The 27031-nt window shown below is 32.6% G+C and overlaps 1 protein-coding gene across 1 annotated transcript; it reads left to right on the top strand.

Annotated features, from left to right (window-relative positions):
- Window positions 1-22087: 22087 nt before the first annotated feature.
- LOC127241054 (UV-B-induced protein At3g17800, chloroplastic-like) lies at window positions 22088-25282 on the top strand. The gene is made up of 3 exons (XM_051259946.1): window positions 22088-22236; window positions 22714-22997; window positions 24363-25282. Exons 1-3 carry the CDS (start codon window positions 22117-22119, stop codon window positions 25165-25167), a joined length of 1209 nt encoding a protein of 402 aa, XP_051115903.1. The 5' UTR covers window positions 22088-22116; the 3' UTR covers window positions 25168-25282.
- The last annotated feature ends 1749 nt before the right edge of the window (window positions 25283-27031 follow it).

Raw genomic sequence — 27031 nt, 5'->3', positions numbered from 1 at the left:
AATTTTGGGCATATTGGAGAGAAAAGCAGAACGCAGGAAGTCCTTAAAGCGTGATCACGAAGCAGAAAAAAGTGAAAATTGCAAAAAGGTCCTCCGGGGTTAATTAGCAATTTTACTATTGTTTGGTTTAAAATGCAAAGGGGATCTTAAGTGGATTTGAAGAGACACGATTTTCAATTTTAGAGGAGAAGAGAGGGGACTACCACGTTCTTTACCACGATCTCACTTACAACCCATTTTCTGAAGGAGAAGAGAAGGAAGAACACTACGGAACGGGAACTTTCGAGAGCAACGGAGAAGAACTTCCGGGCACCTTTTTCTTCAATTTCTAGAATTGGTTTGTTGTCGATTTCTTTTAAACTTGAAGGCATGATGAACTCTTTGATTTATTTTGTGTTTTTAATTGCTATGGATTGCGAGTAGTTTCATTTCTAGTGTAGGTATGAATGGATTTTCGGGATTGAAATTGTGAGACTTGGTTTCGATTAATTGGTGTTCATCGATGTTGGGTATTTTTAATCTTCTAATTGATGAGTTTAGAAATCTTGAATTGATTATTGTGCACGTATCAATTTAGAATTTCATAGCTATATTGGGGATTGGCATACGTAATTGTGTAATTTTCCGATTGGCGTAGCAACCTAGAGACGAACACTCTAGGGAAGAATTAAAATCAATTTTAAACAAATCCTCGTAGGAGCTTGTTAAATTGAATTGGGCCTTTCTAGTTTTTACTGCTGTCGAGTTAGAAAACTACGGACGTACCTAGGATTCTTTCCCGATTAGAGAAATAACTAACGGTCGTACCTTAGCTATTAAAAAAGTAAGGAAATGTTGGTTGTGAACGCGTGTAGATCAACTATAACCAATTTATCCAATTAGTCGATGAATTTGAATTTTAGTCGATGATCAAATTTCATATCCCGAATGAAAAATTCATGCCTATGCTAGTGTTTAATTATATTTGGTGAACCGCTAATCTTGCATTTTATTTTATTTAGTTGAGCAGATTTATTTTCTCCTTAAATTAGTGTGATAAATCAAAAACCCCCCAATTAAATATATATATATATTAGTATAATTCTATTCAACCGAGTGTTTAAATTATTACTGTTCCCTGTGAAGACGACCCTACTCACCAGCATTACTTCATTTTGTATTCTCTGTGTCGTAGGAATTGATACTTTATTTTGCAGCTTTGACGAGGCTAGCACTGCCTTTTTGGAATACGGATATGTCCGTTAGCCAACAATATATCAAAAATATCATCTGCCTTAGAGGTATCAAAGGTAGGTTGATATTTTTTTGGCTCTATCCCAGGTGTAGGCTTTAATTTGAAACAAATATATGGTTTCCCTTTGACAATTTCGGCGGTCATCTCCTCTATTCCCCCGCAAGTGGCTATCTCAGGGACATATGCATCCACTCCCATACTAGCTATTTGTTGGAATTTTTCCCTCCTTATACCTTGGTCTTTTTCCTTGAATAAAGATTCCAAATGCTCTCCCTTGGATGCAAGCTGGGTCAAATTCTGAATATCGTGAGCCGTCAGAGCCTTCCTCAGTCTGGTATGTATATTATGAGCAACCAAATTGGTCATCTCTCCCTCATCAATGATGGTTGGGCACTTCCCCTTCATCAACCGAATACGTTATATGAATTGGAATGCACCATATTCGTTCATATGTCTTGTGTCTAATAGATCAGTTAGTGATACTGTTGGAATGAGATTGAAAAACTTGGCATGGAAAACAGCTTCCAACCCTTCCCAAGTTTGGATTTGTCCAAGTGGCAAATTAGAATGTTGTCCTTTCCAGCAAAAGACCGAACAATTGTAGTTTGTAATATGGATTGTTACCAACCTTGCCAAGTTGAGCCGTAAAATGGCCCACATGCTCGATGGTAGAAAAACAATCCTCTCCTGAAAATACGTGAAATTCAAGAGGTCGGTAATTCCTTGGGATGGGTGTTCATTGACAATCCTCTTTGGGAAAGGCCTCTGATATGCCAGACGGTTCTCCATCTGAGGATTCATCTCAAAGTGCACTCTGAGAACATGAACGATATCTTTAGAGTCAACCCTATGTGGTGGATTGTCATGTATAGGGGTGGGACCATGGGCTTGTCCTCCCATGTGCTCGTCCCTTAGATAGCTTGGCAGGGAAGCGTCATTTCTTGCTCCTAGTGGAACATTATTATGGTAGGTAAGAGACGACTTTCCCCTGTCAATTTTGCTTGGAACGGTAACGCTCGGAATTGTGCTTTCAATATAAGATGGTCCTGTGAAGTTTGCTTGAAGTCGAGAGGGGGACATTCCTGATGGTGCGGGAACTGATTGGAATGTGACTCTTGAAAAAAACTTGATCAAATATATTTTGCATCAAGTTTTGTTGATCGCGCAACATTGCTAGCATGGTGGTTGTTTACTGGTTGTGCAATTGTTGAAAATAGGTTACCCATTCGGCGGGTACTTGAGTTGCGCTTCCTGTAGATGGGATTGTGGGTGGTATGGCTGCCGTGCTTCCCGTAGACGTACTGGAGGTTTGCGGCTGAGAGCCAGTCATGTGGCTGTGGCTCCTTTCAATAATCCGACTGGATCGGAGTTGAATAAAATTATCGCGGGATATGTGGTTGGAAATCTTGTTTCCACTCCCACTGTGGTCGTCAATTTGTTACCTTGAGAAATTCAACAAAACAAAGTAAAACTCGAAAATATATTTCAAATTTGATGGGTTGTGCCTCAGATCATCTGTGAATCTCTAAGCACCGAACTAGATAATACTAAAGCAAAAATAGAAAGAAAAGAAAAGTGTAGGACTTGAGGATAAAATCTAAAAATTCTGTCTTGAGAGTAATTGGGTCTTTCCTTCTTCTCGCCCTTGCACCCAATCAATATTAGTTCATTCACATCAGTTTCGGACGGTTTGATTCGGTTACCAGATCATGGGGCTATCGTCTGACGGTTACCCCCGAACCTTCAACCACCCAAGTAGGCCACTTCAAAATGCACGCGCCTAATAAGTTTTTCGGACACTCTCACCGTCTGATTGTACCTCCCGACTTTGCAACCAACTGGCCCGAAAACAACCAATCCATCGGCCCATCACACTCGCATTTAAGCCTTACCGAACAATGCAACTATATCTTCGGGCACCCATTTGTCAATGTGAGCCCATTTCGACTTTGCAAGCCCATAGGCCGAAACCCTAAATTTGAATTTAGTAGCTCAACAACCATAATTAACATACTTAACAAAACAATAATTAACTCAATCAATAAATATTTTAAATATATAAAATTTGATAAAATTATTAAGAATATTGTAGTATAATGGATATATAGAATACTTATTTATTCATCTTCAAATTAAGTAATTAATTTTAATTCACATTTAGAAAAATAGATACTCTATTATATATACATATTGATAATATGTGGATCACATTTGTTATTCTTTAAGTGCATAAATTTGAATTTAGTAGCTCAACAACTTGCCGCACCCCAGAGAATGTCAAGAGTCACATTTCAAGGGTGACTGTTGACATGACAACTTCTTCCCTCTACCCCAGGTCTGTAGAACTACCATTACGACGGTCCAATGGTGGAGAGAAAGATTAAACCTTTCTTTCGTCACCCGTAAGCCTCATTCTTCCTCACACTCTCTACTAAAACCTTCGTTTTTCTGGCAAACCTCCACAGTACCTCGCTCCAGCTCTTTGTTAATCAATTGCTCATACAGTCATGGAGATCACAAGCTTCATTCCGCTCAACGGATCCGATCTTCAACCCGCCATGAATCCGTCTTCCACCACTACTCAGATGGTGCATCCCGTTTTCCACCATTGCTGAGGAGCCCCTACGTTGAATTTTCTTCAACACAACCGCCGTTTCGCCATTCACGATGGGGCTTTCAACGCCACTCGTCTCTGGGATGAAATCAAAACCAATCTCTTGGATCCAAAAGATGAATTTCGCACCTGGTACGAAATGGTGGAGATGAGCTATGGGAAACAATGGGGCTCGAAAAAGCTATCTTGTTGTCCTGCGAAAGTTTCAACATTCAAGATTCGATCATCCTGGCAATGATTGCCTTCTGGGATCCGAAGGTCAGTGTCTTCATGCTGCCCTCGGGGCCCATTGGCCCGACCCTGATGAATGTCTCCATGATTGTCCACCTCCCGTTGTAGGGGAAGATCCAGTGGTCGGGATCCTTACTGGCCAAGAGCCAGCAGTCGACCATCCAAGGTAGAAGATAAAGACTTCCCCATACATCAAGGTTATGGCTTGGGGACCTTATGTGAAGATGCACTGCGAGGCGAAAGACACCCCGGTCACTAACGAGGAGAACGTGGCATTTATGCTATACTGGCTCTGTAGGTACGTGGCCCTTCCGAATTTAGTGTTTTGCCTTTACTTTCTTTGCACCACTTTCTTATATGATTCCATTTGCTGGACACGACATATACGTAATCTGCCCTTTCTCAAAATTCATCACCTACACCCATACTGATATTGCCATCCATCTGACCCAGTGCCAATTTCTCTCAGTTGGACCCAATTCCTTGCCAGCCTCTTTGAGGGCCTCTCCAAAACTTTCCCAAAACTCTCCGGTTCCGCCAAAATTGACACTGTTTTTTCCAGTCCAGTTTGGTTTTTGGAACCCTGGTTCCCTTTATACTTCGATTCTCTCTTTTTTGAGCGGCCACCACTTATTCTTGACTCGGATATACCATTCGGCCAACATCTACTCTCTCTCTGCTCCGACCGTAAGGGCCATAAAGACATTGAAACCACCATCAAAGCCATTTTGAATGCCAAACCCACTGATTCAAACTACTATCCCTATTTTCACCTTACTTCCTTTACCACACGGTCTTTCTATGCTCCTCCTTCAATTCATTTTTCGTACCTGCTCCCCTTCAAATCGCTACACCCGACCTTCAAATACTCCTGGGAGGCAACCTTAAAACCCCGATCCATTTTTGTTGGAAAAAATTGAGAAAATGAAGAAAGCATATGCTGTCTTTCCTTATTATCCCCACTATTTAGCATGTCAATTCGGTTGCTGCGAGGGTATTCTAGACTTAGCCTTTACTCCTTACCTCATCCGAACGCATGCACAAAACGTCGTAGCCGGATACGCCATCAAACCATATACTGATCAACTTACCAACTACCTTACCATATACATATACACCCCTTTCGTGATTGCCCTGATACAGTTGAGGCTGTTCAGGAATGGTAGTCAGACTTTCCTTGGCTTATGGTCTAGAGGCCTATCGCGGACTGCGTAAAACTTCTTTTCCCTCAACCACCCAATTGGGGTCCCAGATGATTCTATTGCCTCAACCCTTAACAGGGAAAGTCGCATTGGGACCCCTAAGACCGAAATGGCAAAAAAGAACAAAGGCTGGTGAAGCCAGCTCTTCCTGAAAAAGGGCCAAGACCGTTGCAACCGCCCAACCGGCAGATTCGGAAGAGCGTCACAAAGCAATAGAAGATTACATGGCCTCTCTACCAGTGGATCTGACCCTCTTCCCCGAATTTCGATCACTTGTTGCACAACGAGCCCTAGCAGGTAACCTTACTCCGATAAATACTTAATCTGAAATGTTTATCTCTGTCTCACATTGTCTTTGTACTAGTTGCTGCCAATCCAACCACCACTTCGATTGCTCCAACTCCTGGCTCGGACACCCCTGTACCAAAAAGCCAACAACCAACTCCGGTCGAAGCCCCCCTGCCGACTTCAAGCCCTCCGGTCGCATAAAATCCCGCGTCTGAGGTATTTCTTTGAATCTTACTAAAAATGATATTTCGATGTGATAAAATCCGACTGAACACCAAGGGCCAAATACTCGGAGGGAGAGCAACCCACCAACGGACCAGCCGATGACCGGCCAGAACGTCGAGGTGCTGGTCGAGAGGCAAGCCTCACCCGCTGACATTCTAGAGCCATAACCCGCAACGCCCACCAAAACTGGAGACCGGATTCCCTTACAAGTAACCTTCCACTTTCAACAATTATTTTCGCCTTGTTTAGAATTGTACTTACATACCAAATTTCCAGATATTCGAAGTTTCGCAGGGAGGTTCGGGGACGGTCAATCAGCTGATGAACGACTAAGGTGCGGAAGCACCAGTCAGGAGGCAAGGACTGCCAGGAGCAACCGAATTACAAATATTACCTGAAGAGGCAACTGAGCAACCCCAATCTCCTCCGCACAAAATTCTAGATGAGGAATCTTGTGCGGTATGTTCGCTCATTCAATACAACTCACATACTCCTCAAAACTAAACCTGTTTTATGTATTAAAAAACTGTCCCATTTGTGCCCCGGGAAAAGCCCATTAGTCTGACTAAAAGTGGCCCCACTCAATCCCAAGATAGGGAAGAAACAAAAAACCCCTTCTCCTGAAGATTTGGCACGAACGTTGATAGCTGCTCCGAGACTTTAGGCTCTCCCCAACCCATCCATAATCTTGGCCCCGTCAACCTAAACGATCGCCCTAGACCAAGTGACCGAACTTCGCACTTTTATTTTGTCATAAGCACGTCTGTAGCACACTTACATGTAGTTCATTTTGAAGGATCAAAGCTTTTTGACTCCCCTCTCCGTCATAATTCTCTCCGCTGAAAGCCGGCAGACGATCTCCAAGGTCGCTGGGAAAACCCTTGCCAGCTGAATGAGGGTGAATTAAACGAACTAATGAATAACCTCCTCAGTCTTCTAAGTAACCAGCAAGCTGAATCTCCTGCCAACCCATTGCTTGACCGGGCTCTCGAGAGACTCTCAAAAGTTATTGTGGACTTGCCACTCCTTTCGTCTGCGGCAACTCAAGACATCCGATCTTCCATTCCCGCGACTGATTTCATCGATCGCACCCTACCTGGCATGGACTCAGCTCTGGGCAGATCGCGACAACGAGTGGCAACCCTCAAATTGTCCAAGAAACAACTTTTGGCAGACATAGACAGAACCAAACGGGAAATCAAGTGTCTACAGCAAGAACTGGTGAGGCAAGAGAAAGAACTGGACAAACTGGACAAGTTCTTGTCTGACGAACACCAGATCGTACAAAGTCATTCAGATCATCGGATAGCACTCGCACAAGAACAGAAAATCGCCGCCAAAGGCAAACAAAGGGCGGAAAGAACCTCCTCCATTACCCAATGGAAAGCGGCCAGATTGAACCAAAAGTGGTCAGCCAACATTTGGTTAGTTCATAATTTTGATCTCCAAAATCAAGCAAAAACATCGATAACCAAAGACGTTGGTAGGTCCCACTGGTCTAATTTTTTATATAATTTTTGTGTTTTTTTAATAATTTTAAAATTAATTTAATATTTTTAAATGTACTTAATTGTGATTATAATAATAATTATTGAAATTAAAAAGTTATATTTTCTATTTTTTTATTTTCTAATAATATAAAATTTAATGTAATTTTATAAAATTTTCATTTAATTTTGTAATCAAAGGTAATTATATTTGTGATTAATAATATCAAAAATAATAGTTATATTTCCTAATTTATTTGAAATTTTTTAATAATTTTAAAATTGATGCCACTATTTTGATAGCCTTGTAGCACCAATACCAAATATGGATGAAAAAATAAGTGTGATGGGCTTGTGGTGAGTATGATATTATGCTAATGTCGAATCCACTAAATCTAACAAGTTCAATTGGGTCTTTTCACAAATCATAATCTTAATATTCAATGGTCGAATGAGGATATGATCCTCTATTTGCCCAAGAAATATTTCATGTAATTCGAGTGTTAAAAAATATTCAATGTACTATATTTTTCAACAAAAATTATTAGCATAATAAAAGTAAATTTAAATATATATATATATATATGTATAAATAATTGATGTAAACTATAGACAAAAAAAAAAAAAAAAAAGGCTACCAATAATAAATACTAATTGCAGTACACACGTGAAGGAAAAATTTATATTTGAATGAATATATCACACTATTATATAATCATGATAATTTTTTGAGATATTACTATAGATATTAAGATTTAAATATCTAGACATTATTTAGTTAAAAATGCTACTTATTTTTTTATTTTAAACAATAAAAAAATATGAAAATATAGTATCTTGTATATAATCATGACCTACACACAAATATATATATATATATATATATATTTCTTAAATGGAATTTCCAAAAAAAGACTAGTAACAAAAATATTCAAATTAACATTACCAAAAATGTAAATGACAAAAAAAATTTCTTATGGTAAAAATATGAATCAATAATGATTACATATTCACAAGAATTCATTAAATATGATTTATTAACTTATAAAGTCAATAACATAGAATTATAATAAACTTAAAAAAAAATTAATAACTAAGAAAATTAAGTACTTAGAACAATTGATATAATTGAACTATAACAATTATATAATTTCTAGCACAAATGGTAACAAGTCAAATTTTTATAAGAGAACATAACAACGTAATTTATACCGTGTGTAGCGATTTTACTTGCTTGTCAATACTTTCTTGTAAATTTGACGTTTGTATGGATAAGTGGGAATAATTAAATGACTCCTTTTGTACCTAGAGGATTAGCATTATTGTATGAACATATTTTAAATATTGTTGCATACTAAAAAAATGGATATGTTTGATTGATTAATTGAAAATTTTGTTTAGTATTTATAAGAAAAAAAGGAAATGTAAATGCAAACATTTTATGTCATTTAGGAGGAGAGAAAATCTTTGGCACTTATTGTATAAATTCATATATACTAACAACATATTGGAGTAATTATTATACAAAATTCGATGATAGAATTTCGTAAATTTAAATAATTATGAATATTTTAGAGAATACTTTCTCGTTATGTAACCCAAATTAATAAAATTAAAACTAATTAAAACAATTGCAATGAAAAATATACATAATTGTGTATTGATAATTTATTATTAATGAAATATATATTGCAATAACAATTACATGGAATCTTTATATAAGATTGCTTAAACTAGATAATTATCAACATCACCAATATTGATTTCTTACTAACATGAATTGATAAATAAAATGAACGAACTGGTTTATGTTTTGACTTATTAAAATAAATAAATAGTTTAAATTGAAGTATTAGGTTGGCTTTTTAGAGAATATTATATTAAAGTTAAGGTTTAAATAAACTTAAATAATCAAAATCTTGTTTATAATTTTTTTTTTTGCACATATATAATTTAATTGAATTATTTTGATACGATTTTCAATAAATATTAAAAAAAAAAAAATTCAAAATAGACATACATAAATAAAAACAATTCAACTAAAACACAAAAGAAACACAAACAACAGAAAAATAGAATCAATAGGAAACAAATAATTAACTAAAAATCTCAATTAATTCCCTGATTATTATGTTATTGAAAACATATTATAGTTAGCAATAGTTACTTTGATAGTCCATTATTCTATTTAAAAATTTTTGTATTGTACGAAGATGAATACTTTTTATATTTCATAATTAAAAAATTGAATAACCATTGTTGTTCTATTTGTGTACATATATATACTTTTTATATTTTATAATTAAATAATTGAATAAGCACTGTTGTTCTATTTGTGTGTATATATATATATATGCAATAGTTACTATCAATCGTAATCAAATAATACATGTATTGCACAATAATCATATTTTCATGCATCGAATACTACATCTAAATAAAAAGATGCCATAAATTATTAGATTTAGAGATCAACTTATAATTAACAAAAGCAAAAAAAAAATGTATAAAATATAACAAATACAAATCAAAGAATGAACAAATATAATTAAAACTCACAAATGATGATGGATTCATAATATTTTACTTCATATCAGAACGGACTGAACAATTTGCTCATTTAGGAAATGTCCATTTTATAAAAAGAAATTATATTGTTTATTTCGTAAGTAATTAATATAGAAATATTTACATTTAATTATAATCTAAAAGAAATAATTTTCATTTATTGTATTAGTGTTCTCGATATATATACATAATTCTTATTCAAATTAATTATTTTAAAATAAATGACATTAACATAAATATCGAGATTGTATTTTAATAAAATACTATATTCATTATTAATTAATGTTGGATTATATTAAAACACATAAATAATTAGTAAAAAGTATAAGAAAAATAGAATCATATATGATTAAGGTTGTGTATGCTCGGAATTTTTTATTTTACAGATTATTGAATATTCATGAATATTTTTTTCCAAAACAACAAATCAAATATTGATTTATTTTTAAAAAAATATTACATTCAAAATATCACATTTATATCTCACATAAATTAACGATTAAAATTAAAAAATTACTATTCAAATTTAATTTTATTATTGAAAACCTAAGTCCGAAAATAAACACATTAATAGTCTTTAATAGGGATCATGCTAGTTTTTACTATGTATGTACGTATGGGTACATGTAACATACTTTAATTTTCCGTCTTTTGGTGGAAAAAATAGATTTTACAATTTGAAAACAAAAATAATTTTTTTTAATTACTCAGTGAATTTCCCGAGCAATCGATGATACACATTACGAATGTGTTACACCTGAAAACACATTGAAATAAATGAAGTTGCATGGGCATGTATTGTGTTGTATACAACTGATACTGTACTTAGAAAAATATGTACGTTTTCTAATGCAAATGTTTTGTGTGTTGAGACAAATTGTTATATAATTATTACAATAATTATAAAAATAAATAATTGATCATTTATTTATTTTATTAAAAAATATTTAAGATATCTTACGTACTTTACTGCAACAAGAGGGAATGTGTATAATTTAGCGTAAAAAATATTACATTAATTATGTATATTTTTAAAAATAACATATTATATATTAATTTTTTAATTTTTAAAATTCTAAAATTTCAAATCTTAAAAAATCTCTATCTAAAGAAAATCAATAAGTCAAAATTAATTTTTTCATATAAAATTGATATATGAATAATTTAATTATCTATTTAAAATATCAAATTCAATCCTTATTATTAATATAAAATTTTGGAAAAATTATTTAAAACCTACATATAGTTTGAAAGGTTACACAATTTTTTCTAATAATTTAAAAATGTGCAAGACTCACTTGTCTTTTAAAAACATTGCACAAACTTTTATTTCAAGGGATTTTATGCAATATTTTAAAAATACAAAGAAGTATTGTGCAATTTTTAAGAAATTCAATGCAATATTTTTTAAAATACGGGAAAGTCTTTTTCAATTTATAACGAGTGCATATGATACCGATCTTTCAAACTACAAATGAATTATAAACCAAAGTGAGTATGATACCGATTTTTTAAGATACAAAGAAGTCTCATGCAACTTTTAGGGGATTCAATGCAATATTTTTCAAAATACGAGAAAGTCTCGTGCAATTTATAAATTACGAGTGAGTATGATATCATTTTTTAAACCATAAGTGAATTATAAGTCATTAGCTAAAATTTTTATATTTCCAAAATAATTTAAAGTACAACAAAGTAGATCAATATGTTTGTTTGGGAATTTTAGAGGATTTATATTGTTTCTTCCAAAAAAAAAAAATAAAATTCTTAAAATATAATATCAAATATATAGTTTTTTTCTATATTTTATTAAAAATTAATTTTACATTCAAAATATTTATCGATATTTTTTAACATATAAAAAAAAATTTTACTCAATATTTTACTACAAAAAACTTAAATCCAAAATTCCAACCTTCAAATAACCACACATGTCTTGCAAAATTATAGTTAAACTCCTTACGTTCATTTATTTAAAAATAAAAATAATAATAATAATTACTTTTGATGCAAATATTAAAATTATATATTTTAATGATAGTTTGTATTATTTTATATTTAATGAACTATTTTATTTTTATGAGTTTATTTCTAATAAAATTTTGTTTATGCAAATAAGCATGATTAAAAAAATATTTAAATATGTAATGGGTAGATATTTTAAGAAAATTAATTTGAGCAGATAATAAAGATTAAAAGTGTAATTTATTTTTATTTTATTTATTTTTTAGGTAAATGAAGATAGTATATGAATAAAATAACCACCAACTACACTCAAAATTTATTTGTATTTTTTGATAAGTATATTTTATACTTTGAATAAAAACAAGTTATAATAAGTTATTCTAAGTATAAAACATGTTAAATCTAATATTAAAAATAAGAAATACGTATTCATATATTTTAATTTTAAAATAAATATTAAACGTAATATTTAAGAAACAAATTATTGTATATAGATTATTATAATTATAAAAATGCGCGTAATATTTGTCTAGTATTTTAATTTTAATATATTTTTATATTAAATATGAAAAATAATATAAAAAGTTATGTATCAATAAGTTTGTATATATATACATATTATTTAATATTAATTGTAAAATTTGTATAAAAAAAATACTATTGGATAAATATATTGAAAAAGTTATTTCAAAAAATTATTAGTATTTTTTACCACAGTAGCTATGCATTTCATGTCATAAAAAAAATATTTTACTTTATTTGATAGTTAACAATTCATTTCTTTTTGTTTTTTAATCTAGTTTTTAAAAATTTCTAGCATTCAACGTATTTATAAAAATACTTTTCTCATTTCATGTAGTACAACCTGTTATATTTTCTCCCGAATGAATGAGTATTTAATATCTTGAGCAAAAATTATTTTTTGTCTCATTAAATATTATAATTATCAATTTTGGTCACATTGAAATTTTTGTATTAATTGTGGTCCAACTCAAATAAAAATTTATCAATTAGTTTCATAATGGTTGATCAGACTGAACACGACTGTCTTGGATGACTCAGAAGGGTGACTGAACGCTCCAGACAGCCAACATGTCCGGTTCATGCCTCTGTTCACATTCATGTTCTAAATACAGCCGTCCCGTGTTCTGAACACAGATATATTCATATCCATGTTCGTGACCCTGTTATCAACACAGACAAGTTTTAGGTCATGTTCACGATCTTGTACACAATACGAGTAGGAACATGGTCGTGTTCAGTGTTAATATTATGTGGTCTATGTGAAGTACTGTCCATGTGAAAAGTCTCCGCTACTCTACTATCTCCACTACTCCATTACTAAATGTTAATGTGACCTATGTAAAAGGTCTACATTACTCTCCCCACTCCCCACTCTACATGTCAGTTACTTCTTTGATGAAATAAGTAAGTGAGACATGAATTTTAGAGTTTTTTGGCCCCCTAAGAACAAGTATAAAAATACTTCTACACCATTTAGAAAAATAGTGCAAGTGCTTAGAAGAACCAAGAAAAGATTGCATTCGAGTTTGACACCAATAGCCGGAGGTATGTTCTTGGATAACTTTTCGATTCTTGAGTTCTATTCCCCATTGAATCGATTATATGCTTACATTTGGTATCAAAACTTGTTTTTACTTCTGCTTTGATGTTCTAATTTAATTTATTTTTTTTAAACGAATTTTTTTAGTTTGAGATATTTTTTATGAAATTGATGTTGAAATCATTATGAGATCGATGTTCTTGCAATGTTATGTGATTAGTGTAGTTTTAATTAATCTTGAACCAACCACAACTTTTCTGATTAATTGAAATTATATTTTATATTTTTACAATCACATACAATAAATAACATAAATGTTTATTAATCATACGTGATATAATGAAATTTACCCACATGAATTTTGTTATATATGTATGGCTAATTAGGATATTATATCAGCTATATTTCTAATTTACCCATAGGGATTAGAAAATGAACATAGTTGATAGTTTTATCATATGATTAAATGAATCTAATCGAATTAAAATTAGCACACATGCATATTTTATATCAATAGATTCATATTTTTCCATGTCTTACATTGGTAAAACATGTTGTATGGTTTATTTGTGTTTCGATTTAATTACGTTTTGAGCATGTTTATTTATTCATTTTTATTGTAGTAATTCAATCTATTAATGCCTCTGATATGAAATCTGATATTCCCAATCTTAATGAAGACAATATAAAGTTTGGAATGAGAGAATTCTTCTGCATTTAGGGTGGATGCACATAGATTATGCCATCAAGAAAGATGAACTGTCTCCTATTACTGAAAATAGCACTCCATATTAGGTCAATCTTTATGAAAAATGGGAGATATCTAACCGTCTCTACATTATGTTCATAAAGACTCGAATATCTGTTGGAATAAGGGGTTATGTTGAGCATTGTAATAATATCCGTGCCTTGTTGAAAGCTATCGATGATCAATATGTGACATCTTATAAGGCATTGGCTAGTATCTTGATAATGCAATTCTCATCCTTAAAACTTACCGGGTTAAGAGGTGTGCGTGATCACATCATGCGCATGAAGGATATAGCGGCTCAATTGAAGTGACTGGAAGTTGATATGTTTGATTCATTCATTGTTCACTTTATTTTGTGTACTCTTCCTCCGCAAATATGGTCTTTTTAAGATCTCTTATAATACACATAAGGATAAATGATCAATAGATGAATTGATGACCATGTGTTCAAGATGAGGGACGTCTGGCTATGGAAGAGGGAGAGAAAGTGAACATGGCAGTTGTGGCTGAAGGAAAGAACATAAAACATCAAGCCAAGAATAAAGGGAAGGAAAAGATTCCTCCACAAAAGAACATTAAGAAAGTCAACACATGTTTTTTCTGTAAAAAGAAATGACACATAAAGAAAAATTGTCCTAAATACTTCAAGTGGCTTAAGAAGAAAGGTAATCAACTTTCATTTGTATGTTATGAATCTAGTATGGTTGATGTTAATCATAATACATGGTGGATTGATTCGGGTTCTACAATCCATGTTACGAATTTCATATAGGGATTGAAAACTGGCGGAAACCAATGAGAAGTGAGTTGATACTACAAAAAAAATTACAAATTACTACGGAAAAATTCCGTCACAACTTTACAAAATTTCTGTCGCAACTTTTAATTACAACGGAATTTGCGACCAAGTGGAAGTTGTAGTAAATATTATTGTAGTAACCCAATGTAACAATTAAAATTTTCCGTTGCAGAGAATTGCAATAGAATTAGTGACAGTCATTTCTATCGCAATTTTTTGTTACGGAATTTTACTACTGTGGCTAATTCTGCTACAAGTTTTTGCAACGCAAATTGCGAGAGAATATAACTATTGCTAATTCTGTTGTAAGTTTTTGCAACGCATTTTAAAAAAGAATATATATGTTGCAAGATCCGTTGCAAATAGAATAGCAAATTGCGAGAGAATATAACTATTGCTAATTCCGTCACAATTTTTACAATTTCTTTTGCTCGTTTCTTGTCAATTTTTTTTTTCAATATCTATCTAAAAAATATTAATTCAATCCTCCATAATCAATAAATTTAATGATTCGATTAATATACCTTCTCAAAGATACAAGAACTAGTTGAAATCATATAAAATTTTCAAATTTAAACACTATCAATAGACCAAAAACACAATGTATTTAGTATGAGTACGTCAAGTAGCACATATCAAAAAAATGTATAAATCTAATTCAAGTTACCATAATATCATACCAAAACAACTAAGGTCGTAACTAAAACACTTGTAATGATAAAATATCATGATATCGGAGCACTACCACCATCTGAATTGGGTTCGGACCTATGAATGGATAGTGCTCCCATACGTCGTAATTGCTCCATAATGGTCAAGTTCAAATCGTAGATGGCTCGTTGTTGGTTCTCCATATTTGTGACACGTTGCATCACTTCCCATTGACTACGTCCCTCGGCAAGATCTGTCCTCAACTCACCCAACTCACACTCCATCTTTGTCAATCGTTCCTCAATAATAAATGTGCCCAGAGTACGACCATCGCTGCAGAAGGATGATGGTCGAGGAGGAACAGTCGCACGTAATGACCCCAACCTATAAATGCGATTTTTCTTGTCACGGGGTACTACGGTGAGGAACACATTATCCGGATGATATGACGTATTTCCTTGTTGAGTCAGGTGTGCTTCAACAGCATCCACCTCGTCCTGAAAATAATTTAGATGAATACAATGTTAGTTTTCCAAACAAAATCATAAAAATATTTGATACAAATGAATAATAATAATAATAATAATAATAATAATAATAATAATAATAACAACAACCAACAACAACAACAACAATATGGTGGCATCACTAAAATTTACATGCCCCAATAAATGCCCGGAAGGAGGCAACCAAATCCATTTAAAGTCAATATTTCAATAGGTCTATAACTTTTAGTGCCTTATGTTAATCCTTTAATCATGAGCTCGATCAATCAAATACAAAACAAAATTTCTGCTCTTGAAGTATATTAAGATCAATAAACAGCTACTTTTGGTCCAACTTAATTTACAACATCAAAAAAAAGTTAACGTAAAATATATGTCCAATTTAACTAAAGATTGAAGTTATGATAAGAATCCCACTAAAATTCATCTGCAACTTAATATAAAGAATGCATGACAAAAAAAATACAAAATGAGATTTTCTAACAATATAATTAATCCATTCCCCAACAAAATTTAAACAATAAAATATTTTTATTTAGAATGAATCATAAACATAATAATAACACCAATTTAACCCACCAACCAACCTAAAGATGAATAATAAACCTATGCCAATCAACACAATAATAACGCCAAATAAAAATTTAAGCTATGATAAGAATCTCACTAAAATTCATCGGCAACTTAATAATAAAGAATGCATTACAAGAAAAAATACAAAATGAGCTTATCTAATAATATAAATAATCTATTCCCAACAAAATTTAAACAATAAAATATATTTATTTAGAATGATTATGAAAACGATAATGGAAATCAACTCACAGCTACTTTAGTTGCTTTCGCATTAATGAATGTGATGCAATTGTGTTCTTTAGAATGGACCCATTTATAGGTTCCAACCTTATTCATTACCTGAATATTTGCCAATGATAAAAAAATTAATAATTTAATCTAAAAAATCATTAATCAATGTTAATAACTGAACAAAGAAAAACTTAACATCAAAATACATAAGTTAATATTTTACCCTCGGCGTAACACATACAAAACATGACCATCATTAAGAATTCAAAACTCTTTCAGACATGTGCCATACATAATACATGAGCCTCAACCCATGTAGATAAGACAAGAAAGATATTGCAGTTCAAAGAGACACACAAAGAAGAATATTATCCGCCCAGGAACGTACCCACTAATGTTGTTCACCTGTTTTAGAAAATGACATTTCATTTATCAAATAACCATTCCATATTCATTCTGAAAAGTTTTAACAGTGATCCACCCAAGAAAGATTTAACAGAAGCAATGTTTGATAGTCAGCAGTTGGAATTACATTTTGTAGTTCTAGTTTTTTCAAATAATTTCCTAAGATTGCAAATCCTTTTGTGTGCATGCAATTCAAGAAAATTTTTGATTATGAAGCATTAAAAATATGGCTTCATGAGATTTCCTAACAAGATGCTCCTTATGTTAACTATGATTGTGAACACCAGATTTCATCAACTTTTAAGAGAAATTAGACAATAACACATGTTGAAAGAATTGTATGTAGCAACAATACAGATCCGTATAAATGACATTTGAGAGAGAAATTTTGGTTAAATAATACATAGTCGTTACAGAGATCAATAAGTTTCATGTAAAACAGTACATTGCTCGTGCAAGAACTTTAGATTTTGCAGGTAATCTATATGGACAGGTTAGGGTGGCTATTCTTCATAAATTTCGCCATAAGATCAGAGCACATCCAAGGAATCAAACCCTCAAAAAGAGGAAGTTCAATTCATTTTTTTTTTGTTGTCTCATTTTGCTTTTTCCCATGAGTCAATACTGATTCATCATTAGCATTACAATATATGTTTCTTCTTCTGAACAAATATATGTCGTGACAACCTGGTCACAAATGTTTGTGAGCTGGATCAAGGCTTTTCCAATGTTACCTTTCATATTCCATCCCCACATCCCAACCTCAGAACTTCCCAATAAGGTTTTCTTTTTGAGTTGTTTGATTTCAAAATTCTTTAATAACAGGCCATCACTTTTACCGTATCAATATAATTTTACAAGTTTATATTTAAGACATTAAGGTTCAACAATTTTATGACCTATTTTTAAAATGTAAAATATGAATTCCAAGTATACAACTTATATTGTAATCTAACTGGTATATAGATATTTTCTTTCTTTGTAAAAAGAAACTATTAATTAGTTAAATGCTTTCCTAACATATGGAAAACAAGAAGAGATAGACATCACCACAAAGTACCTGATTAACTACATGCTTAAGCCTTCGATACTGCAGTCAAAATACACAATTATGCAGCTTTTTATTAAATAAATCTATGTTTAGATAACTGTACAAACAACCAATTTAAGAAAAAAAAAAAGTTTTCTTTTTTCAAAATATCTTTTAATATTATATTTTTTTTAGTTAATTTTTTCCTCATTTATTAAAATAATTATTTTTGATATATTTTTTATTTCTAATTTAATTTAAAATTTAAATTATATCAACATAAACTAATAAAACGACGAATTCCAAACAACTCTGTAAATATAAACAATATTTTCAACCGTTTCAATTATAATAAACAAGTTATCAAATTCAATTACAAAGCAACATCGTTTACAATTACAATCACTAGGACCTCTCTTCAATTCAAGCACTTCAGCTCGCAAAATCAAATTTCAATCCAGCTACTAAACCAATTCCGCAAACCTCTCTTCTATTAAGGGTGTGTTTGTTTGGGGGATTAGATTTAATTTCTACTATTCATCCAATTTTTTTCCCCCAAAAATCTCAAATCAAACACCTATTTTTCATTTTTTATATTATACTAAAATTTAATTTTACATTCGAAACATCACATCAACACCTATTTATATTACATCGTACAACTATTCAAATTCAAAATTTTTACTATTCAAATCCCAATTCAAAATCCAAATCCCCAAACAAAAACATTAGTGAAATCTAAACCACACCTATTATTCAGTGCTAACTTAATACATAAATTATAGAAAAACAATTATATTTCTCTTGTTCAAATACACAATTTCCTCAACTAACAAAACAGACAACAATTAAACAACAAGAAACAATAACATAACAACTTATTCACTACAAAACGTTCAAATAGAGCAACAAGCCGCACGGCGTAGCGCTCTCTTTCACATGTACTAGTGTATATATATATATATATCACTTATTAATTTGCTCTGCACACACATAAGACATAATCTAAGAAAGGAGTCATATGTCTTAGAGAAGAGACCAAAAAAATTATGAAAAAAAAGATCATTTAACCTACAAATCAATACTTCATATCATTGAAAAAAAGAAAACCTTAACCACCAAACCACTCGGCTGCTCAAAATTCCAAATCAAGCAGAGAGCCAAAATAACGCCACAAAACATAATTGGACTGGACAAATTTAAAATGACACCACACTTTACAAAATCAAAATAGTTTCTTACATTTTTTTTATTTATTTTTTATTTTTTATTTTTTTCAGTATAACATGTAAAAGTGATGAATTGCGATTGACAAGCCAACAACAGCAACGATAGGGATAGTCCAATATTGTTTGCTCATGTTCAAGACTTTCTGAAGAAGGTTGTTTGATTGTTTTTCTTGGATATAATTTCCAGCTCTAGAATAGGAGCAGACATTTCGTCAAGCTCCCTAATGAAAAACTGCTCCATTTGTTCCCTTGCCGATTTCCTCTGGCCAACATCTTCAAATTTTTTGATTGCATTTTTACTAGGGGTGGAAATAGACCAAACTTTGGTTAAATAGGCCAGGCCTATTTTATAAAACGAAAGCCTGAGACTGGTCTATTAAAATATCTAAAGCCTAGGCTAGCCTGGCCTATCGCCTATTAATATATATATCTAAGGCCTAGGCTAGCCTGGCCTATCGCCTATTAAAATATATATCTAAGGCCTAAGTCTGGCCTACTTTAAAGTTTGGTCTGGCCTCGAGCCTATTTAAATAGTCTATATAATATTTTTTTTTATTTTTCAAACTTAATATTTGTAGAAAAAAATATATACAATTATTTATTATATATAATAAGTCAGTTAAAATAAATTAATTTTTTAGTTTTTATTGTCACCAAATATAATTTTTTATAAATTATAAATAATGAAAAACATAATATTTATGTATATTAGATAAAAAAAATATACTATATAAATATATAAACAGGCCGGCCTGATAGATCAAAAAGATTTTTCGTAAAGCCTAAGACTGTTCTATTTATTTAAAAAACTTAAAAATATATCTGAATTTAGCTTTGTTAGTAAACAGGCCATGCCAAACCAGGCCTTATGCAGGCCAGATTGTAGGCCCTGACAGGCTGACTGGCCTATTTCCATCCCTAATATTTACCTTCAAAGAATATAAAGAAGAAAATGTCAAACTAGTTCATTCGTGGTCAGGGAGTCTGTCTAAATTTAGGAAATGCTCTATTCCACCAACACACTTATACAATTTGGCTCATTTTGAAGAGAGATCAGTTGCAATTCATACAGTTCAAAAAGCAAATTCAGGGAATGTACATAAATTTATAGAACCAAATGCACAGATGAGACAAACTCCATATATCTTGTCATCATAATAGAGATTCATATGATCAACTAAATAAACAACAATCGTAAATTAAAACAAAGTTCCTCTTTTGATATCTAACAGCATCAAGTATGCATAGCACAGCTACAAATAAAAATAGAATACATTCAGTGATTTACAAAAGAAAAAAACAAAAAAAAAAAAAAAAAAAACATAAAAGAAATCTTTGAATTGTTACTTCACATAATCTAAGCTAACTTCAATGCACATACATATACATTTATATTGCATGGTCCCAACTCCTGATTTTTGGTTTACAATAGTTTGATTTCTTACAAAACAATATATAATGGATATTAATCTATTCGAGAGAGCAACTTAAAAATGATTTGAGACATCAGCAATAATTCAAATCAATACATATAACCATCACAAACACAAATATGAACACCATTAGCAAAGTCCACATTCATAAGACCTAAAAACACTTGTCGTCGAAAGAAAAAATATAAAAAATCACGTCGTTAGAGCCGTTCCTGACTTTCGAAGGCCCGGGGCGAAATAAAAGTTAGGGGCCTTTAAATGTATATATAATATTTTTTACCTATAATAAAATATAAATAAAAGAAAATATATTTTTTCTAGCATAAATTTAATTTTGCCTAATAATAATAATAATAATAATAATTTTTTATAATATTTATTATCTTTTTAATGAAAAAAGTAATTAAAACAAAAATAAAAGATCCCTGAATATATATAAATGATCTACTCCAATTTTTTTTACCTATAATAAAATATAAATTATTAAATAATTTTTTTTTTAGAATTTTTAAATAAAATATCAATAATTGTATTAATATTAACAATTTTAAAACAAAAATTAGGGCCCTAAATATATATAAATAATTATTTTTTTATTTATAATAAAATATAAATAATTAAATAAATTAAACTTAACCACCCAGCATACTCTTTTATTAATAAATTAATATCAAATAATTTATATATATAAATAATATACATATAACATAATTAAATAATGGATCCCAACCCCCCGGACACGACTATTGAATTGGAAATACAACACCAATTTGGCGATATAGGCGATAGATGGGTGGGTCGCAATTGGAGATTCTAAAACGCGACCAGAAATTTTAGGAGGAAGGATTTGAGGAAGAAGAACGCACACGGTTTGGATTTTTGGGTGGAAGGATTTTTTGTCGAAGAAAAATTGATATGAGATTGGTAGGACTAAATTGCAAAAACTTCAATTTATTCTATTTTTATATTAAAATAATAATAATAATAATAATAATAATAATAAAAATAAAAATGCCAGTTGTCAGGTAGACCGAATAAACTGGAAAGTCGGTGGCGGTTTCGCCTAACTATAGTGTAATTAGTTGAGAAATTCATCGTGAATGCGGTGGTGTTAATCGCGGTCGAGGATGGAATCAGCAACTGCTTTTCGGGCTTCTCAAATTTCTATTTCGCCTAATTGGACAGTGAGATCTTTGCCGCAGTTGGAGTTTGGCTCCGGGTATCTCTTGGCTAATGCTGGAGTGCAGGTAATGATGATCAAATTAGGTTATCGTATTTTGCTTCGATCAATAGAATGTAACATAATATTTGTGTGTATTGGATGGTGCACAATTGACTGAGAAATCGTTCTGTTACTTAATCGCGTCGGTGAGAAAGTTTAAACGAGTTTTGGGGGTTTGGAAAGAGGCATTGTTTGCCACTAAAATCTCGAGTTCGGTATCTTTAATCGCAATGGCAATGGCAATCTGAGCCTGAATGGTTCTTCTACAGATGTTGAATATCATTTGGTTCTTAATGAATGTATCTAATTTGAATTTTTGGATTTTGGATATATTTTACAATTTTAGATTTTCCGATTGGTTGTATGGGAAATATATAAGCTCCTATTTTGCATTATGTAATCTGAGAGTTGTTAATAATTCATATGAATATTCTTACATTCCATGCCTTTTTCCATAGGCATTTCCTACGTTTCAAAGTAAGAAGGAAGTGTGTTTTTGCAGAAAATGCAGTCGTCTTCAAGCATGAAGTTTGGAAGCCAAAAAGCTTATCCCTTGTGCAAAAGGGACTCTGATATAAAAGCTTCTATGCCTCGTGATTCTGGTGCTCCAATTGCTCCTCTTCAGCTTGAATCTCCAGTAGGTCAATTTCTCTGGGAAATGCTGGTAAGCGACCCTCATCTTGTACCTGCTGCTGTAGATCAGCAGCTTCAACAGATGCAAACTTACCGTCATGCAGATCAAAAGAAGGGTCCATCCGCATCTCCTGCTGAGCTTGTCTTATACAGGTCAGTGATGATGCATTATATGATGTTATATACTCCTCTGTCTCATAATTAAATATTCATTTGTTTTTTGCACGTAATTTATTATATTGAGATATAGTAGGAATAAAGTAAAAAGGACTAAAATAACCTTATTAGTATATGTGATATAAAGGTAGTTTGTATAATATATTGTAAGTTGAAGGATATTTGTAATGTTAGGTAGATAGTACTCTTACTAAAAAAGAAAATTGATACTTTGTTATGGGACAGAATAAAATGAAAAAATGAATACTTTGTTATGGGACAGAAGGAACATGTTTTCATTTATAGGGTATCTAGGCTAGCTAACTTTGTAGGAACAGGTTGTCCAAGTCGCTTTATGTATCGTGTGTAGTGTAATAACATTTTTGCTTTCGTGGATATATTAGCTCTTGATTAGTCAGCCAAGTTATGGGATAATGAATCCTATCCCATTTATATGATAAAGTGATCCCTTGAAAGTAGTCCTAGTGTTGTATCTGCACGGATATTTTAGTCATTTTTCTTGTATTATAAAAATGAAAGATAATATTTTATTTAGGGAGTATTTTTTTGTTTCTTTTAGTATATGTATTTTTAAATTACTATGTAATATTTCAATTTTGTTTAAAAACATTAACTTTCAATAATTATTTAATTTATAAAATATCAAAATTTAAATACTTAAAAAACACTTTAGTATATATATTACAATATTCAATATACAATGTATTTTTTTAAATATCATAATTTATTTAATTATAATATTTGCTAGTTGATTTTTGAATATTGATTATTATATCAAAACGTAGTACAAATTAAAAGAAAAATTGCAAAAATACTTCAATTAGTCTCTTATAATACTAATAAAGGACATTTGTACAAAAATTTATAGAAATATAAGTATATTTTTAATGTTAAATAGAATAACACAAAAAGTAAATGTGACCCTTAAAGGCGGGTGAAGAGAGTATATATTATAACTATACCATTTGCGTACTTAATGAACCATATTTTGGGTGTATTGTTGGTTTTATAGTTTGAATTGAAATAATTGAAATAATTGTTTGACGTATGTATGGATGTGACGTTTGAATGTAAAATTAGATTTTATGTAATAAAATAAAATAAAATAAATAAAAATTGAGTGTTTGATTCAATGTTTTTAAAGGGAAAAGAAAGTTGGAAGGGTAAAACTACGAGTAAAATCTTGCAAGTAAAGAGAGCCTTTAAAGATGCTTTGTTTGTACATTTGTATATAGGATATCCGATATTGAGTTGTATACGTTTCTATGTTGTATTTCATTCTTGGGTTGGAGAGTTTATGTGGTTGGCGCCAAATTCAAATGTTTGTGGGTTTATGTTTAGGAGAATTGGGCAGCTTAGAGCCAAGGAAAGGAAACAGGCTTTGGAAGAGATCTTGTATGCTCTGGTGGTACTCAAATTCATGGATGAAAATGTCCCACTCATTCCCGCCATCGCTTCCTCCCTCGAGGCTAATAATAACAGTCGTGTGGATGTGTGGCCAAATGAAGACGATAAACTGGAGCGGCTCCACTCTCCCGAAGTGCGCGACATGATACACAACCACTTGACTCTTCTTCTTGGATATCGGTACGATGCTTCTGCCTCCAAAGTAGTCGACATAAGCAAATTAAGAATCGGTCAGGCATACTACGCATCAGTGATGTACGGATATTTCCTCAAAAGGGTGGACCGAAGGTATCAACTAGAGAAGGGGATGAATAATAAGTTACAAGAAAGGCTAACAGAGAAGCGGCGAAGCAGCAGCAGCAGCAGGAAGGCTATGAGTAATAATGGTCCAGGGATTCCAGCATCGAGTCTGTGGGCTGGTAGCGGATGTTTCGCTGGGACGACGCGTTGCAAATTGAGTAGATATGTGATGTCATTTGATGCTGAGACAGTGCAGGGATACGCGTCGATCAGGTCTGAAGAGGCGATCGATATCGTGGAGAAACACAGAGAAGCATTGTTTGGTATACCTGCTGACGGAAATTGTTTTGTGGATGGAAGCATTCAAATTAGCCTCGGAGGTGTGAAGAGACTTGTTTTGGAAGCACTCACTTTTGGCTCATTCCTACGGGATGTGGAGAGCTATGTTGACTCCAGATGTCATTTGCTTACAAATTGGATAGATTGGTTGATTGATTGAGAGAGATATGGAAGGAGAGCTTAAAGAAGCACTCTCTCTCTCTCTCTCTCTCGACATGGATTTTGAGGAGAAATAACATTCCACATACGTGATGGACCTACCTGTATATAGTCACTTTACACTATTATTTATTTATTTATTTGTTTATTAGATATTAAAATTTTTGGAAGAAAATAATTAGATTGTTTGATGATCAAAATAAAGGAGCTATATATATAGCAATACAAAATAGACTCTATCGATTTAAATTTAAGTAATTTAATTTATGGATAAGATCAAATGTAAGTATAAATTTATTAAATTTAAAATCGAATATCTAAAATATCTCACATTCTCTCTCAAACTCAAGTGGTACAACATAAATCAACTTGAGTTTGATAAGAAAGTTGAATATAAACGCAAAAAACGCAAATAAAAATAGCTGTTGACTTGCCATCGGAGCAAAATATAGTTGACTCTCCACCGGAGCCGAAAACGGCATAACTCTCTACGGGAGCCGAAAACGGCATAATTCTCTACAGGAGCCGAAAACGGCATAACTCTCTACGGGAGCCGAAAATGGCATAACTCTCTACCGGAGCCGAAAATGGCATGACTCTCCACCGGAGCCGAAAACGCCGAAAACGACATGACTATCCACCGGAGCCGAAAATGACATGACTATATACCGGAGCCGATAACGGCATGACTCTCCACCGGAGCCGAAAATGACATAACTCTCCAGTGGAGTCGAAAATGGCATAACTCTATACCGGAGCCGAAAACGACATAACTCTCCAGTGGAGCCGAAAATGACATAACTATCTACTGGAGCCGAAAACGACATGACTCTCCATCGGAGCCGAAAACGACATGACTTTCCACGGAGTAAAAAACGACATGACTCTCCATCGGAGCCGAAAATAACATGACTCTCCACCGAAGTCGAAAACGACGTGACTCTCCACCGGAACCAAAGATGACTTGACTCTTCACTGGAGTGAAAAACGACATGACTCTCCACCCCTCAAACTCAAATAGGTGCTGTAGAAACCAACTTGAATTTGTCCAAGAGAAATCGGAAGCGGTTGGGAAGAAGTGACTTTGTGAAGATATTTGCTATCTGATCTGCGGAGGAGACCGAAATGAGATGGACAACACCACTGACGACATGCTGTCGAATGAAGGTGTCAGTCAAGCTCAACACCACTGACTGTCACGGTGAAGAGCCGTATAGGATGACTGAGGAACACCAAGATCAATGAGTAATCAAAAAAGCCATAAAAGTTTTGACGTAGAGTCAACAAGGACACGATACTCGGACTCGGCACTCGATCGATAAACTAAAGTCTGTTTCTTGTTGCGTCAAGAGACGAGAGAATCACCTAGGAAGAAGTAGAAACCAATGGTCGAACGATGATCACTAGGATCGCCAGCCTAATCAACATCAGAGTAACCGTTGAGAGTCAAAGACGAGTGAGAGGAAAAGTGTAAACCATGGAGGAAAGTATCTTTCACATAAAGAAGAATATGTAAGACGAAAAAATGATGAGAGGTCATCGGAGCGGTCATGAACTGACTCACAATATGGACTGCATGAGCGATATCTGGTCATGACAGTCAAGTAGATCAAGCTCCCAACAGGTTGACGATAGAGGGTATGATCGTCAAGAAGAGAGCCATCATGAGGAGTAAGTCAAACGTCGTAGGAAAATGGTGTAAAGGCTACCTGACAGTCTGTGAGACCAGCTCGAGCAAGAAGATCGGAGACATACTTAGCCTGAGAGAGAAAGAACTATCGGAAGAATCAGAGACTTCAAGTCTCAAAGAGTAACGAAAGGGACTCAAGCTCTTCGTCTCAAAATGCTGGCTAAGATATGCTTGT

Source organism: Andrographis paniculata, unplaced genomic scaffold (genome assembly GCF_009805555.1).
Source record: "Andrographis paniculata isolate CXL003 unplaced genomic scaffold, ASM980555v1 Contig80END, whole genome shotgun sequence".
Taxonomy (NCBI): domain Eukaryota; kingdom Viridiplantae; phylum Streptophyta; class Magnoliopsida; order Lamiales; family Acanthaceae; genus Andrographis; species Andrographis paniculata.
The sequence above is the reverse complement of the archived record's forward strand: the minus strand, read 5'-3'. Positions and strand labels throughout refer to the sequence as shown.

Excerpts from the sequence above, each read along its gene's own strand:
- LOC127241054 (XM_051259946.1), top strand. The coding sequence starts at position 22,117 with ATGGAATCAGCAACTGCTTTTCGGGCTTCTCAAATTTCTATTTCGCCT. Across the intron at positions 22,237-22,713 it reads TGGCTAATGCTGGAGTGCAG|AAAATGCAGTCGTCTTCAAG; the intron begins GTAATGATGATC and ends GTGTTTTTGCAG. Across the intron at positions 22,998-24,362 it reads GCTGAGCTTGTCTTATACAG|GAGAATTGGGCAGCTTAGAG; the intron begins GTCAGTGATGAT and ends GTTTATGTTTAG.